The sequence below is a fragment of the Camellia sinensis genome, chromosome 8, assembly GCF_055761805.1.
Source record: "Camellia sinensis isolate YWXY chromosome 8, ASM5576180v1, whole genome shotgun sequence".
NCBI lineage: Eukaryota > Viridiplantae > Streptophyta > Magnoliopsida > Ericales > Theaceae > Camellia > Camellia sinensis.
The window spans coordinates 106,247,641-106,265,663 of NC_138968.1; the positions used below are offsets into that span (position 1 = coordinate 106,247,641).

At 43.0% G+C, this 18,023-nt stretch overlaps 1 protein-coding gene across 1 annotated transcript; it reads left to right on the plus strand.

Annotated features, from left to right (window-relative positions):
• The first annotated feature begins 654 nt into the window (after positions 1–654).
• On the plus strand, positions 655–3,056 carry LOC145797946 (uncharacterized). Its single transcript, XM_082885391.1, has 4 exons — positions 655–726; positions 1,972–2,214; positions 2,352–2,570; positions 2,724–3,056. Exons 1-4 carry the CDS (start codon positions 655–657, stop codon positions 3,054–3,056), a joined length of 867 nt encoding a protein of 288 aa, XP_082741517.1.
• The last annotated feature ends 14,967 nt before the right edge of the window (positions 3,057–18,023 follow it).

Here is an 18,023-nt window from a genome sequence, read left to right on the forward strand (position 1 = left end):
TAAACATTACTAACTAGTAAGAATTCTCTTTCAAAAGGGATTTCCATAAAAATCAATTTCCTAGCAAATAAATCACAACTTCAAAGCACAAACAAAGCCATCAAAGGGACAGTGATAAATTCACATGAAAAACACAATTTCGATATCAATTGAATTTCTACCCAACAGTTAACTTACAGTTTTATCGGTTCTGCTAATACACAAACCGAACAAGGCCATGGTTACATCACCACTTCAGTTATGTATTCATAAATTGGTTAGCAAGGAAAGGAGAAAATTAGTGTGCAAACTACATTTTCCAATCCAATATGCCTCCAAATGAACATGCCCCAACCCAAGAGAGCTCCTACTTCAGAGTTCAAGCCTAGTAACAATTTACAGCCATTCCAATTCCGTGACTATCTCATATCCCTTTAATAGTATTAACATTTTGCTTCAAGAAATTGTACCTGCCAACATATTTCAGCAGCAAATCAGCAATAGATATAAAGCAGATCTTCTTGCTCTTTCTTCTCCCAGGAGACAAGTGCTCCATCAGGCTTTTAAGATCATTGGTAGGCTATCCCATGCCATTCATCAATGGTGCTTGTGGGGACATATTTTATGAAAGACAACACGTGGCTATGGTGACACTGAAGTGTTAGCCGAGGTGCCATGTGGCCTGATCATGTTGCCGAGATGATCTCGGCAAAGCCAATGTTGTCTGCGGAGATGTCAAAATCTGAGGTAAGCAGATAAGGGACAAGAGTCCTAGAACAGGGGAGGATCTCATTTTGGATAAAGATAAGGTTCAAGTAGAGTTTATCTTTATCTAGATGAGGGTCTAGGATGAGCATTGAGATTGAGTCCATTGAAGTGAGGCTTCTAAAGGGTTCAGGTCACTGCTGGTTATAAAAGTAAGGCACCCTCGTGGGTCTGAGGTATGCTTTTTCTTGTGAGTTTGAGCACAATTTACTATCTTTGAGAGATGTTGATTACTGACTTGATTGTTGGAATGCCCCGGGGTGGACGAACCACCGTTGGATTCTCATCTTCTTGTTACAGGTTGTTGGGCTTAATCTATTCTCTCGAGTTGAGTTCCCCTTTTGGTTGTGTTGTAGGAAATCAACACCTACAATTTGGTGTCGTCTATGGGAACTTAAGAAGAATAGATAGCCAATGATGGACATGAAGAAAAGATTGGGGATGACATAAATAGTGAGAGTTGTGAACATAGAGATCCTAACATCAGGAAGGAAAACCATAATGAAGAAGCACAAGATCTGAATCTTGGGGAGAAGGACGTCGGCAAAGAGGGGAATGCCACGAAGAAAGCTGGCCGCAATTAGTACTACAATGAAAGTGACCTCCAGGTATGGAAGGATAGATGCCTGAGGAGGGACGGCGAGATGAAATGGATAGCGAACAAGTTGGCAGACCTACAGTCAGTTGCCAACTTCATGATGCAGAATAACGTGATGCAACCACTGTTCTCGTTGCTGGACACGCCAGTTACAGTGACAAAGACTGACGCCTAGAAAGAGGGGCAGAAAACAGTCCTAGCAGTCCCTTAGCATGGCAAGGAAAAGGAGTGCTCACATCGGCCTTCACAGAATGTCAAGCGAGCAGAGTCAGTAAGAGGTAAGTCACAAAAGACACCACGAACCAAAGGGACCTATGTCAGGGAACCTTGGCATATCCAGGAGAAGGGGCTTTGTTTTGATACAGTGAATGAGGAGAAGTCCAAGAGGACGTACAATGACTCTGGAAGCAGCACGCCAAGAAGGCTTAAATCTTTTGATAGTTGAGCTCTCGGTCGAACGAAGGAGGATCTGAGAGACTACCTCCATAAGAAGCAACTCAACACCGAGGTCACATCCCCGATCAAGCCGAGAACACTGTTCTCAGTGGATCTGGATGGGTTTGAGGCCCCAAAGAGATTCCACATGCCAAGGTTTCAGATTTATGACTGTAAGTCTAATCCAAAGTTAGGAGGGCCTGGCCAAGATGTTTGTGGCTAGGTTTGTTACAATCAAGTTGCAGCCACTGAGGATAGACTCCCTACTGGCTCTGAACATTAGTGAGGCTGAAAGCCTCAGGGCTTGTGGTAAAAGGTATTATGAGGTGTTTAACCAAATTTCTATTTGTAACCAGAAGCTAGCAGTCTTGTCCTTTAAGAACGACTTGGAGGATGAATGCCCTCTTCGAAAATCGCTGCCGAATACTCTACCAAAAGTATGGAGGAGCTAATGGCACCAATCAAGAAGTATGCCAGAGCAGAAGAGGACACACCAGGGACAAAGGCACCAAAACAGGAGAAGAGAAATGGCTCGCTGAAGTGAGACCGAGGTAACACTAGTTTTAACAAGCAGGAAACAGGGTTGAGGGCTGCACAAGCAGTCACCACTATATTTAGGATCCCAGTCAATACAGTCTTGGAAAGGATCAGGAACCAACCGTACTACAAAGCACCGGAGAAAATCCCCGGCGAGTTTATAAGAAGGAAACTTGGGAAGCATTGTGATTACCATAATGAGAATGGACACTTGGCTCAAGGATGTAGGGCTCTAAAGACACACTTGGAGTTTCTGGTTAGATAGGGTCACCTGAGAGACCTAGTAGATGAGGCCAAAACAAGGTAAGAGCAAGTAAGGCTATCCCAGGCACCAACAACACTGCCTCCACCACCGCCACCACTGTAGCAAGCAGATGGACCTTGGGTAATCAATGTGATTCACTTGAAGGTCAATGAGAATGATGTACATGGGAAGACTCAGAGGGTAAGGCACCTACAACATGTGTATCATGTCCAGCAAAAGAAGCATAGGACAAATGAGTATCAGGGGCCAATCGTTTCTTTTACTGAGGCAGACCTGGATATGGTGCAGCATCCATACAACGATACCCTAGTGATAACGCTGAAGATCGGAAAGTGCCAGGTGAGGCGCATACTGGTTGATCAAGACAATTCTTGTGACATCATGTATGTTAGATGTTACATGGAGCTTTCCCTTCACCCAGATGATTTGGAACAATCCAACAACCTGATGGTTCGATTGAACAGAACGCCAACATAGCCTCTAGGAGCCATGAATTTAGAGGTGCAGGTAGGCACGAAGAAGGTAAGCACAGAGTTTACAGTAATTGACACTCCCTCTCTTTACTATGTTATCTTAGTTAGACCTTGGTTGCATACAATGAGGGCTATTCCCTCAACATTGCACCAGCTATTACGATTTCCAACCAAACATGGGATTGAGGAGGTCAGAGAGGATCAAGTGTAGGTAAAAAATTGCTCCATAACAGCAATGAAGTTCACTTGCAATATGCGAGAAGTAGAGACGGTTGAAATTGAAGATGAGGACATGAAGGTCCTAGATGATGTTGGCAAAGAACCAGCTGACAAGAGTGTGAAGGCTTTGAAGAAGATCCTGGTCCAGGAAGATGATGGCGAGCGCTTCTTCCTTCTTGGCTCAGGCTTAGCCGAGGAGGAGGAAAGGGAGTTAGAGGCTTTCTAGCGAGCAAACATAGAAGTGTTTGCCTGAACGCCCTATGAGATGCCAGGCATCGACCTCGAGGTCACTTGACATAGACTTAATGTAGACAAGTCGGCTAACCCATCATCAAATGGGGAAGGAGGCTGACGTTAGTACATGTGGAAGCGGTTGAGAAGGAAGTGGACAAACTGTTGGAAGCCAAGGCCATTCGGGAGGTGAACTACCCAACCTGGCTGTCCAACACAATAGTTGTGAAAGAAAAGAACGGCAAGTGGAGGGTCTGCGTAGACTTCACCAGCCTGAATAAAGCTTGCTCCAAGGATAGTTTCCCACTATCCAAAATTGATTAGTCAGTAGATACCACTCAGGGCACGGACGGATGAGTTTCCTAGATGCATACTGAGGCTACCATTAGATAGTAATGTATGCCCCTGATAAAGAGAAGACGACATTCATCACCCCGAAAAGACTATTGTTGTAGAGTAATGCCTTTTGGGTTAAAAAATGCAGGAGCAACCTACTAGCGGTTAGTGACCAAAATGTTTAAGCATCTGATTAGGAAGATAGTAGAAGTCTACATTGATGACATGGTCGTAAAGACCAAGGAACCTGGGAACCATCTAGCCAATTTGAAGGCAGTTTTTGATATCCTAAGAACATATTGGCTCCGACTCAATACTTCAAAATGTGCATTTAGAGTTGATTCTGGTAAGTTCCTAGGGTATTTAGTCACCAGAAGGGGCATTAAGGTAAGCCCAGATTAAATCAAGGTCATCCTTGATTTAAAGAGTCCAACATCAACCAAGAAGGTCCAAATTTTGACCAGCAAGACAACAGCCCTGAATAGATTTATTAGCAAAAGTTCTGATAAATGTAAACCATTTTTTCAATTGTTGAAGAAGGCCACAAATTTCTCTTAGATAGAAGAGTGCGAAGTCGCCTTGGTCGACTTGAAAAGCTACCTGACAACAGCTCCAGTTCTATGAAATCCAATACTTAGAGAAGAGTTGTTCCTATACTTGGCAGTTTCAGACCATGCAGTGAGTGCAATGGTAATCCGAGAAGAAAAGGGAGAACAGAAGGCGGTATACTATGTGAGTAAAATTTTAGCAAGTGTAGAAACCAGGTACTTGCCCTTAGAGAAATTGACATTGGCCTTGGTGATGGCTTCCAAAAAGTTGAATCACTACTTCCAAGCCCACAAGATTGTGGTGCTGACTGAGCACCCCCTGAAGTCCCTGTTGCAGCATAGAGATCTGACAAGTAGAATAGCCAAATAGGCAGTAGTATTGGGCCAATACGACTTGGAAATCAAGCCTAGAACAGAGATCAAGGGCCAGGTTCTGGTCGACTTTGTGACCAAGTTCACCCCTGGTCCCATCCCACGTCAGGCTCCAGTGAGCCGCAGCTTGGGTTGTCCAAGCGAATCAGAAGAAACCCAACTGGGGCCAAAGAACCCCATTCTAGTAGCACAGAAGAAGGTAGAGAAACCAAAGCCTTACGACATCTACATCGACGATTCTTTTTGCCTATTTGTTGATGAGAGTTCAAACCGTCAAGGAACGGGAGCAGGAGGGGTGTTCGTATCGCCAGACGGGCGAATGATTGAGCAATCTATTCATTTGGGGTTCAAGGCCTCAAACAACGAAGCGGAGTATGATGCGCTAATTGCAGGACTGAAACTAGCAGCAGCCATGGAAGCCAATGAGGTGGTAGTCTTCTGTGACTCCCAGCTTATTGTGAATCAAGCAACGGGTGAGTATGCAGCCCGAGATGAAAGGATGATATCCTATGTCAAAGAGGTTATCAGACTGCTAGCATTTTTCCAAGATTGTTGGCTCCAGCAAGTTAGCCGAGATGATAATAATCATGTCGATGCATTGGCTAACCTGGCTAGTGCAATGAAATCAGGAGAGGCCAGGACAATAATGATGGATTATCTATCAGGCCCACGTATAGAACCCCTCATCACAAAATACGAGGCAATGTGCGTAGAGATGGGTCCAAGCAGAATGAATGCCATAGTTGTGTTTCTAAGAAAGGGCAGGCTGCTAGCAGACAAAAAGGAAACACACAAAGTCAAATTGAAATCGGCTAGGTTTTGCCTGACAACAGAAGGCCATTTATACAGGAGATCCTTCACTGGACCTCTCTTGAGATGTGTGCATCCATCCTAGGTTAAGGATTTTTTGTATGAAATACATGAAGGTGTATGCGGAAGTCATGCTGGGGGCAGATCACTTGCTCATAGGGCCATATCTCAAGGGTACTGGCGGACATACATGCAAAAGGATGCTAAAGCCTATGTCATGAAGTGTGAGAAATGTCAAAGGCTTACGCCTTTGATACATCAACCAGTAGCAGATCTGAACCCAACATCCAGTCCTTGGTCGTTTGCCCAGTGGGGCTTGGACTCGGTGGGACCACTGCCCCAAGCAACTGGACAGAGAAAGTTCTTGCTAGTAGCCACAAACTACTTTACAAAGTGGGTAGAAGCTGAACCTCTTGCGAAGATTCAAGATATTGATATGAAAAATTTCATCTAGAAGAACACAATAACCAGGTTCGAGATCCCAAGGGTCATTATAGCAGATAATGGCACATAGTTTGACATTAAGCTGATTAAGAGCTTTTGTGCAAAATACAAGATTAAAAACTATTACTCTACTACTAATTTCCCCTAGAGTAATTGGTTAGGCAGAAGCATCCAACAAGACTATCTTGGAAGGGATTAAGAGGAGGCTGGAGGCAGCCAAGGGCAAATGGGTGGAAGAATTACCCAATGTGCTGTAGACATGTGTAGACACCCCATTTTTGACCGCCCTTAAGACTTGGGCGCTACTGATGGTTTGCTCGATGATGAAAGGTGTGCAGGGCAAAGGTTCAATTTCTTCGGCAATGAGAGGGTCAAATCCCAACTTCACACCCCATTTTGGACCAAAGCTATTTTGAATGGTTTTTAGACCTTAAAACCCTCTTTTTCAAAACATTTTTGAAATAAAGTTTCTACGATGTTCCGAGGCTCACATTTTGTCAAAAAATGCGCTTTTCGACAAACCGAGCAAGGACAAAGTGGAAATGAATGAAAGAGAGGTGAAATCTTTGAAAAATCTTTCAAAACACCTTGCTTAGGGTTTTGAAGTTGAAGAAAAGAGGAGAAGAGGGGAGAAGCCAAGTTGAAGAAGAAGATAGGCAAGAATTGCTAAGAGAGGGACGAGCAGTCCTCGCTAAATCAAGCTTATTTGTCTATACACTTTGATTTAAGATATGAGGCCACCACCGTTGGAAAGAAGACTTCCGGGGCTTCATTTTTCATTCAAGAATCTCTTAAATCCGAGACCGGAGGGCGGAGATGTGATTGGTTGAAGTTCGGCATCATCCTGGTTGGACCGAAACTGAACAGCCTTTACTAAAACAAGCATAAATTTTTTCACAGTTGGAATTTTGATGCAAGGCTGGTTCCATTGGAAAGCTTACTTCCGGGGCTTCAATTTTGACACAAGAATGACCTGAAAAGGAGTTCGTATGAAGAAGTTATGCCCATTTGAAGTTGGACCTGCAGAGCAGATTTTTCCTGCCGACCGGCCAAAATAAAAGGCCGACCGACCAAATAGATGGGCGACCGGCCAGAAAAGATGGCCGACCGACCAAGTTTGCTAGCCGACGACCTTCCGGTGTATTCTACAGATTGAATGGAGGCCAGCTATGCCAGCTGGAATGCACAGACTCTGCTCCCCATGCACGTGTGTGGCTGTTTTGCACCCTTGCACCCCTTTTGACCTTCTTTTTTGCACCCTTTGCTCAAAGCTTCTTGAGGAAGCTTTGACCCCTTGTCTTGGCTTCCTCAAGAAGCTTTCACCTTTGCATTAGCTTCTCTTAGAAGCTTGGTTCCTTTGACCCTTTTGTATAGCTTCTTTGAGAAGCTTTATGCCATTTCCTTGCTCTATAAAAGAAACCCATCCTCCTCCATTGTTTTGGTTCAGAAAAAACCAGACCTAGGGCACATATATCTGATATATATACACCCTCTCTCTATATCTCCCTCTCTCTCTACATTTGGGTGTGTTAGAGTGTTCAAAGACCCTTGTTCTTGGCCTATTTGCACTACACCCTATAGCACCACACCACCACTCCATTCTAGTAGCTTGGAGGGCCTTCTCAGAGGCTAGGAGGCAGCTTTTCTTGGTCCAAGAGGTAGCAAAGGATTAGTCTTCAAGGGTGAGTTGATTTCTCCCTCTTTCTAGCTCATTTTTGCAAGTTTTCTTAGCCCCTCTTGCTTGCTGTTTTGAGCTCCGACCATAACTGGAAATATCATTTTTATGAGCTCATTTTTCTGTTTCATTAAGGGTCTTACCCTGTTTGGGACCCCCATCTTGCACTTGCTTCATTACCCCTTTGTATGCCATAATCTTGCATAGTATTTTTGGCCTATGTGTGATCTGTTTTGGAGCATTATGTAAACTGTAGATAGGCTTATTTTGAGCCTTTCTTCAACATTAAAGAAGGGCTCATCACTGTTTGGGACCTCCATGTGCCACTTGTCATTATACCCCTCTTTGGTCCCCATTTTTGCATGATTTATTAGCCTATTGTGTCTCTGTTTTTGGACTTTGGGCCAAACTGAAAATGGCCCTAGTTTGACCCCCTCTTCATGTTTTATTAAGGGTCCATGGCTGTTTGAAACATCCTTTTTATACTTCATGTTATAGCTCTCTTGGTGCCATTATTTTCCATAGCATTTTGAGCATACCTGTGTTTGTTTTTGGGGTATTTTCAGAACTGTAAAATTTCATATTTTGGGTCCCTCTTCAACATTGTTGAAGGACCCTCAGCTATTTGAGGTCAGCAGCTGTGAGTTGCTTCTTTATCTTACATTTAGGGCCATTTTTGCATTCTAGTTTTTCCCTGTTTGTGCTTACTGTTTGGCCTTGTTTAAAACTACAAATGTGCTTATTTTTGGGCTTTCTTGACTCTTTCTTTACATTCCATAATCAAATAATGCATGTTTGATGTAGCTATAGGCCAATGCATAGGCCTAGTTTTGCATTTCGGTTTAATTTCATGCATCGGGTGCTATTTTGCCATCTTTCGGGGCTGTTTTGCATCACTTATTGCCTCTGAAATTTGCATGTTTGCATATCATATTTCATGCCTTGCCATGTCTTGTTAGAGTGGCATTTCGGTGCCTGAGGGTCGGTCCTCGGTTTGCGTGCACGCGTGCACGCATTTCGAGTTGTCTTGTTTTCATCTAATGGCCTCTTATGTGAGTGTGGCTGAGGTCCACTTGTGTTGGTGTAAGCCCATATTGCATTGTGTATGCCATGTTTCAATGCGTTGTGCATGTTATGTTGTTAGCATTGTGTGTGCCATGTAGTTGTATTGCATGTTTGTATGTTTGCTTGCATGCTTAGGTCGCATGTGCATTGTTGTGCATTGCCTCGCCTCTTGACCAATCGTGATTGAGGTTGGGTCCCTTGTATGTTTTGTGTGCATTGCATTTGACATTGAAATGCGTACTTGACTCTTTGGCTATCATGCATCGAAATGCGTGATTGGTGGCCCGAGGGTCGAGGGCCATGCTCCCTTGAGTCCATTACATGATAGGGAGTGTGTCCATGCATACATTTGTCTAAAAATTCCATGCCATACACTGCTTGCCCTCTGCTGCTGCCAATTGCAGGTTCTGCAGGAAGCTTTGGCCGGTCGGTTAAATATAGTGCCGACCGGCAATCCATCAATGGCCGATAACTTCATCAGCGGCCGGTGACCATTTCCCATGGCCGGTGGCCATCCCTCCCAGCTGGTGGTATTCCCCAACATCCAGAGAGCATGCCCTTAGACTTTGGCAGTCCTCAGAGGAGCATGGCAGTGTTAACAAAGGCAACAGTGCTATGGCAGCGAGTTTTCGGGCGAGATGGGTCAAGCATGCATCATTCACGCATTCCAAGGTGGGCTGTGGCCACTTTCTATTTATATTTAATTTGCTAATTAATTAGAAGTTCTGTAATAATTAATTTAGTATTATTTATTCGGACTGTAATATTTATTCGGACCCTCCGAGTGAGGGCAATTGTGTAATAAGTGTGCGTGAGTGTGTGTATGTCTTCCAACCCCACGTCTTTCTTCCCTTTTATTTACCCGCATATGATGATAGACTAGGGCATATTTAAATTAGCATACCTTATACTTAGCATGCGTGCACCCATACATTTGTCTTACATGCACCGGGCTCGGCACATCATGCTAACTGCACTTGTATTCCAATTCCAAAGTTGAGCACTTGTTAATTACAGCATTTCACATGCCACGTTTAGGATAGCCGAGCCTATCATAGTTGCATCTTGCATGTGTTGCATTAGTCATCTTAACATGAACTAGGATCATGCATATGATTACTAACTAGTTTCTGTTTTGGCTTGGAGTAGTAGGTGAGCTTTTATGCTTTAGCATCCTTGCATGCGTGTGAGTGTTGCCATGACAGTATGATTACCATGAGGCTAGCTGCTTATGTGATATAGCTGCTTGAATGCCTGTGGATGGAGGTTGAATTACCTAAATTGGAATAATGCATCAAAACCGTGAGTTTTAAGCCCACTAGATAGTGGCAAAGCCATCTTTTCTAAAAGCCCACTTGAGGGTGGCAAAACCTGCATTTTAGCCTACTTGCGAGTAGCAAACCATTTTCAAAACAAACATGCAATGTTTTGTTCCAATTTAGGCGATTTGGTCTATACTTGTTTGCTGTGCGCATAACATAGTAATTCTAGGCTAATAACCGGAATAAGAACACATAACGTTTTCAAAATTGGACATCATGGTTAGTAGAGGCCGATCTTCGGATCGGGCGAGAGGGGGTGCTCATAGCTGACCTTCCCCAATCGTACCCAAGTTCCCAAGCCGAGGCAACTTTGGTGATGACGGACACGTGGCCTTTGGCACCGAGTCAGGGTTTCCTAAATTCCCCCAAAATAAAATATTTAGGTGGCGACTCTGTATCTGGCAAAGTAGTCCATGTTTGGCACTTCTTTTCAAATATCTGTTTCTCAAAATGATTTGCCAGATTTGGACTCTTTGGTTCAGATTAAGAACCGTGACACAAATTGAGTCCGAACTGTAGTGAGGCCCACGCGGGCGCGTCTACAACGTGTCAGACTGCGCCGAGAAGATCAACTGGGGAGTCTTCTTTTGCCATGGCATATGGCATTGAAGCAGTCATCCCGTCGGAGGTCGGCATCCCTGGAATCAGAACCAAGCGATGCCGACCTCCGACGGGATCTGGATTTTTTGGAGGAAGGAAGAGAGAAGGCAGCAATTCGGCCGGGGACATAGCAGTAGTAGCTTACTAGGGCTTACAACAAAAAGGTCAACCCAAGGGAGTTCAAGATTTGGGGCATTCTTGGCCCGAGATCTGGATTTTTTGGAGGAAGGAAGAGAGAAGGCAGCAATTCGGCCGGGGACATAGCAGTAGTAGCTTACTAGGGCTTACAACAAAAAGGTCAACCCAAGGGAGTTCAAGATTTGGGACATCGTCCTAAGAAAAGTTGTCGGCAATAAGAAGGATCCTAGGGACGGCAAGTTTGGCATAAACTGGGAAGGGCCTTATCAAATCATCTCGGTTGTCGTTAATGGAGCATATCGGCTAGAAGACAATGATGGCAAGAAGTTGCCAAGATCGTGGACCACTTGCAATTTGAAATTTTTTTATCATTAGTTTTTGTTTTTTGAGATTTATGTCATGATTTTATTAGCCAAAGTTTTAATAAAGTGATAGTTTGATTTTGTTTTTACGAATTTGAAAGTTGTGCGATAGGACTAAATAGTCTTATGACGATGTTTCCAAATGAAACAGGACGAATAACTTAGACTTATCGTATAGTAGAGTTGAATTGTACTTGCCAAATGATAGAATTAAACTAAGTTGGCGATGTTTCCAAATGAAACATGAAAAATAACTTAGACTTATCATATGGTAGAATTGAATTATACTTACCATATGATAGAGTTGAACTAAGTTGACAATGTTTTCGAATGAAACATGACGAATAACTTAGACTTATCATATAGTAGAGTTGAATTATACTTGCCATATGATAGAGTTAAACTAAGTTGGTGATATTTTCGAATGAAACATGACGAGTAACTTAGACTTGCCACGACGACAAAGTTGAACTAAGTTTGATCTAGTTAGATCAACAGAGAAACCGAGGTAGACAACCTCGACTAATCTTTGTTTGAATCAAACCTCGGCAAGAATTGGAGTCGCATGCTTAATGTGAACATAAGTGGTACTTAGGTTCCCATTAGGGGACAGGAAGCAAGAATGAGTAAACAGGCTTGACACTTGTTGAAATTTGGGAAAAATTTACAAGTTGGAGTCAGGCCGAGGTAAACCAGATGAGATGATACCTGAGGTATTCATTGCCCAAAGTAAACAAACAGTTTGTCAAGCTTGAAAGGGTTGAAAGATTGAAGTATTGAATAAAGCTAGCAAGTACAAGTAAGGAAACAATACTTGTTGGAAGTTATTCAAAGAATTTTTAGTAAAGAAACAGTACTTGTAAAAATATTTTGAAATATTTTTAAGTGTTAGCTGAAAAAAACAGTGAAGGTTTTTATCCGAGGTGACACTTGTCGGATGTGTTCCAACCCGAAGTGATTACATAGTTAAGGTGTACTTTGAAAAATTGTAAACATATTCTAAGTGTGGAAACATGCAAGATACAGAAGCAATGAAGTAAGCATACATGAAGAGCAGCGTTCAACACTTAGAGAAAAAGAAGCGTGCATTCATTTAAAGAAAAGACTTGTTCAAACTACAAAGCATAGGGCACATCGGCCAAATTGAAACTTCAAATCGTTCAAACAACTAAAGGTTACAACTGAAAGAAGAAAAGAACAAATAAGAAAAAAAATTCTAAGTAGACTGTTCTGTTTCGGCAGCTAACGGTGTTTCGGCCTCGACAAACAGCTAGGAAAGCTTCTTGGCAGTCTTCTTAGCCTCAATCTCGGCATCGATCTCGAGAAGAGTCCAGTCAAGGCTCTTCTCAGCGGTCTGGACCTCAGCTTCGGAAGTGGTCTTATTGGGAAAGGCACTCTTGGAGACCTCATCCTCCTTATCTTGAGTCAAGTCAAGGACTTGACCATTCAGAGTTGGGGGCTTGGCCCCAACAGCAACCCCCTCCCTTTCTTCAGCATCCTCAGCATCGGCCTCCTCCTCATCGACCTCGTCGTCCGATCCCTTGGGAGTTGGAGGGAAAGACACGCTAAGCTAGTTGATATCTTAGAGTGGAGAGTCCATTGGGACTGATAGCTGGTTGAGGGTTGCCGTCCAGCCAAGGTAATAACCTCTGTTGCAAGCTTGGTTAACTTGGGCTGTATAGGCATTACGGACATCGGCTTGGCCTTCGGCATAGGCCTTTTTGTCAACCGCCTTGATCTTGGCCTCTTTGCTCTCCAAGGCTTGCTTTAGTTTTTCCTCAGCTTAAGTAGCTTTGACCTTGGCTGCTTTAGCCTTGGCAGCCTCAGTAGCGGCTCCAACTTCCTCAGCCTTGTTCTTGGCCTCGATTTGCGCAGCTCTTGTAGCCTTGGCCTTATCCATCCGGTGAAGATTGTTGGCCTCGGCTTGGTTGAGAGAGAGGAGATTGGCTGCTTCTTGAGTCTTTTTCACTAACTCCTTCGTCGTCATCTCAATCTTAACCGGATATGAATACGCATGCTGGATGACCTGCAAGAAATTAAACAGATTAGTAAAAATTTGGCTAAGCGTTGGAAAATTTTAAGAGATAAAGTAAGAGACTTACCAAGATGAAGTACTACATCATGAGGTCGAAGTTCTCATATTCATGGAGATCGACCACATGATTAATGTTAACAGGAAGGAGCACAATAGTTGACAGAGAAGCGCCGACCTCCACGTTCTTGATTGCACTATCGCCGGCTGTCAATAGACGATCTCATACCATGACCTCGGGTGCCCAGGTCTGATCGCGGGGAAGCTACTAATAACCTCTGGGCATTCGAACCTCGACTTCTTCAGTGGAGGGGCATTGGAAGTTGCGGCCTCAGTTGGCCTCCTCTTGGCGGTAGAAGCGGTTTTCTCGATCTCGACCAATTTAGAGATTGACACAGCATCTTTAGATTCAATTTGAGTGACAGAGGCTTTTGCCTTAGCCTCTTTACCCTTTTTGGTTTAGGTTGGGGTTGGGATTGAGATAGAGAGGATTGAACAGTAACCATTCATGGCAAGTCGGCTAGGAGGTCTTCCACAACGGCTTTATTGTGGCCCATGTCATCGACGGTTGCAGCGAAGGTGACTCTAGTACCGAAGTGGATTGTAAGAAGGGCAATTAGAGGATTGGCTGGATTGTAAGATGATGCCTTAGAATCTCAACGTTTGCGGCTACGAGTTCTGCTGGCTAGAGCGTTCGAAGGAGCATGGTGTCAGTTTTCATGCTGAGATGGTGGGATCAACTGAGGGGCAGATGTAGAGGGTTGCTCTACTGGATCTGAGGAGGAGACTTGATCTGGCCTTGATGATGAAGTGGTTGGTGGAGTTGTGGTAGAATGAGAAGTCTTGCTCTGCTTATGAGTGTCAGGCAAAACGGACTTGTAGGTTGGGATGTGATTGAGCAGCAATGGGGCTTTTCACTTCTCAATTGGCAAGCCCATCAATCTTTTTAGATCTTTGCTATGGAAGAAAGTTTGATAGAAGTCCTTTGATGGTTGAGTAAAAACTGCAAAAGCAAGAAGTAAACATCAGTACAGATAAATAAACTGACAAGTCTTAGCAAAGATGGAGTCACAGGGTGGCTAAGTCCTTACCCTCGTCTTCTTTAAAGACTCCTCGGCGCAATGGGAAGGGATGTAGATCATCATATGGTGCAAACTCCTAGCTGCCCGAGATGATCAGATAGTCATCTCTTGCACTGTTGTTTGAGTCTGGGAAGTCGGCTATAAGTTTGTAGGCAGTGGATCTGGGCTTGAGGTAGAAAGTGTAGCCTTTGTCAAACTTAAGGCCATACATTGTGTAACAAAACTGGATGTCAGCTAGTGTGATCCTAGCTTTTTCTCGGTGTGCCAATTCGATTATGCCATTGATAACCCTATATGAGTTGATGGCTAGTTGTATAGGGTTAAGCTTGTAGTAATGAAGGATTTCCTTAAAAAAGGTGTCTAAGGGAAGCCAAAGTCCACACTCAATGAAAGCTACTACAGGGAAAGGCATGGAGTTCATATCTGGCATGATAGGGTCCTCTTTGCCAGCCAACCTGATCTGGACGTCGGTTGGGATGGAGAACTTTTGCCTAAAGTATTCTAGTTTGGTTAGGGTGTCTACCGTCCACCTAAACATACCCATGATCGCGGCTTAAAGTGTTTTGTGATGGATTTCAGGGAAAAGACACTGGCAGGGATTTTAGAACCTCAACTAAAACCTAGGGAGCACTAGGTTGAGGGTTCTGAAGATTAATGGGAGGATTTTTGTTTCAGTTTTCCTAAGAAACAGAGTTCTAAAATCAAACCCCAAATCCTAATTTTATGCAGAAACAAAGAATCAAATGCAGGAATCTGGAAATCAAGGAAGAAGACCAGAAAAGAAACATGATTCAGAAATCAAGAATGAAGCAGAGATGTGCATACACAGAGCAACCAAAATTTGTGAACAATGCATAGGTGCGTGCAAGAACCACAAACAGAGTGTAAAGATACAGCGGCAAAATTGAACATCGCAGAACAAATTCAAGAACAACAATGGCAACCAAAATTAAGGGATGAATGAAGAAAAACAGAGTATAGCTATGATGGCAGATACAATGAAAACATATGGCAAGATTCTAAAGGAAGTTATATTGAAGAACATGGCTAGAAATTTAAAAGAAGTTTAGGACTTACCGAGTGAAGCCGATACAACAGATGCTGAAATAAGACTTGTCGGAGATAGACAACGGAAGATAATAACGGAAAGCTCGCCGGAGGAGATGATTGCAACGGTTACAGGGAGCTCTAGAACACAGCAATGGAGGATTTGGAAGTGTAGATAGAGAAATTTTGAGCACAGAGAGAGAATGCGAGAATGGGAAGTGAAGAGACAGAGAAAGAAAGAAGAAGTTTTGTCAAAAATGTGAAAAAGCAGCAAAACATAATGAGCTACCTTGGACGACATGCTTGTCAGGTGGCGTGGGCAAGAATGACGTGCCCTGATAGGGTGTGTTAGGTACGAACCAACAAAGAAAGGACACATATATGAAACGGTTGGAAAGACTGTGCGTGACAGCTCATGCACAGTTAGAGCTCTTGAACTTCTTGATTAATGAAGCAATAACCTCGGCTAGAGAAGCAATCTCGGTTGAGATTGTTAAAGAACTAGATTCTTGGTTCTCGATCCTTGGAAAAGTGGACAGTTGAGTCTTTTGGCTATATGTAGCCAATGAGTTATGATCTCGGTCAGAGAGATGAATAGATTGTTAGCCGACATGCTATATGGACAAATGATATAGGTTCCATCACCTCAAGTTGTCGAGGTAATAGAACTATCATGACCCGAACCCGCCCCTATGAGTTAAGGACATAACCAACCAGTAACCCAGGGATTACCTACGGCCTCAAACCAAACAAGACATAACTTATCAGAGTAAAGGGGCCAAACGGAAGCAAATTTAAAACTTTGTCCTTAGAGTTGTGCTTATATGGCACGTCATAACAAACCATACATATACATGTTAATAACTCACATCAAAATATGTACTAACACAAAGCTCTGTACACACAGGATGATTCAAGTCTAGGTCAGCCAATCAAAACTATATACAATCATAAACCAAAGTCCTTGCCAACATGACAAAATAAAACAAGATAGCAAAAGGGTGAAGACGAGTCTTGTGTGTGAGATGTAAGGGCTGACTCTTCAAAACCTTGGTTGTTCCACACAAACTTTACTGAGGTTGGCTTTGGACCTCCCTTGGCTTACCTACAGACACATAAATGAGCGTGAGCAAAAGCCCAGTGAATAATATTAGATAAAGAAGATACATTACAACAATATACATCAGACGGCCTTGGGCCCAATTCATATTTCTATCTAGTATATATATATATAGATCAAGTGATTGTGGTTCCAAACACATCGGACGGCCTCGGGCCCAATCCACTCATGTCAAACTGGTCTTTGGCCCATTTATCTTTCATTCATGTCAAACGGCCTTCGGCCCATCCATTCTTTCATTCATGTCAGACTGGCCTTTGGCCTAACCATTCTTTCATTCATGTCAAATTGGCCTTTGGCCCAACCATTCTTTCATTCATGTCAAACTGGCCTTTGGCCCAACCATTCTTTCATTCATATCAAACTGTCATTCATGTCATACGGCCTCCGGCCCACTCATTCATAGCGAACGGCCTTAGGCCCAACCATATGGCATAGCAAACATTTGTCCACAATTCAAATCAACAGACTCATAAAGCATATAGAGGAATAAGTAATTGGACAAACAACATATTTCAAAATATCTTTATTAAAATATTACTCACAGTGATCGGCTAGATGATTTGTCCTGGAGCTTGACCTTACACATTATATAACACATATGGGTCACAAACGATTCAATCCGTTCTTAATTTATACACCCCTCTTAGGCTCCTTTCTTATCCTTTTAATTCATTCATAATGCTCAATGCATGCCTAAGAGTACTTAGAAGTGAAAGAGAACGGAAAATGAAACATAGAACATCTTTACAAAATTTCTGAAACAGGGGTCCCTGCTCGAGCGTGGACTTCCCCCGCTCGAGCGGACCCATTAGATCTGCAAAAGTTCTGGTTACCTCATTTTTTATGCTCGAGCGCGGATTCGGACGCTCGAGGTGAAAGTCTCACTACATGGCTCCCCGCTCGAGCGTTAATCTCTCCGCTCGAGCGGACATCCATGTCTGCAAAACTTCTAGGAGCTCGTATTTCACGCTCGAGCGGTGACTTCCCCGCTCGAGCAGACATGCCAAAATTTGGAAAATCCAGAATTGTTCTTGAGCTCAAATTCAACATTCAAAGGCTTTAAAGCCCAAATTAAGGCACCAAAAACATGCAAATACATCATATGGCATATGGATATAAACAACATGAGGCCAATTATTCAAAATCATGGTCCAATCTTCAAAATTAATCAACATTTCTTTGTATAATCAAGGCTCATGCATTCAAACTTCATATAATCTCCTTATCTTCAATATTCAAACATGCATTCCAATTTTTTGTTTCAATTCCATTTCAAATGTTGCAAATGGTGTCCATTCTCATGAAATTCAACCAAACCATACTTACATGTAGGATCTAACTCCCAATCTAGCATAATTGGCATGCTACATGTTAGATTATGCAAATTCATGGCAATTCATAGCAATTCTATGCATGCGTGAACATATCAACTTCAATTTCAACTTAATCAACACAACTCATGATCTAACTCACCATTTAATCTTCAATTCACAAAATCACAACTCAAACTCATGAGTTGAGGGCTGATTACTCACCTAGGAGCTTTAATCTTCCAAACTTATGCT

Excerpts from the sequence above, each read along its gene's own strand:
- LOC145797946 (XM_082885391.1), top strand. The coding sequence starts at position 655 with ATGTGGCCTGATCATGTTGCCGAGATGATCTCGGCAAAGCCAATGTTG. Across the intron at positions 2,215-2,351 it reads TGCCGAATACTCTACCAAAA|GAAACAGGGTTGAGGGCTGC; the intron begins GTATGGAGGAGC and ends TTTAACAAGCAG. Across the intron at positions 2,571-2,723 it reads AGACACACTTGGAGTTTCTG|GTCAATGAGAATGATGTACA; the intron begins GTTAGATAGGGT and ends ATTCACTTGAAG.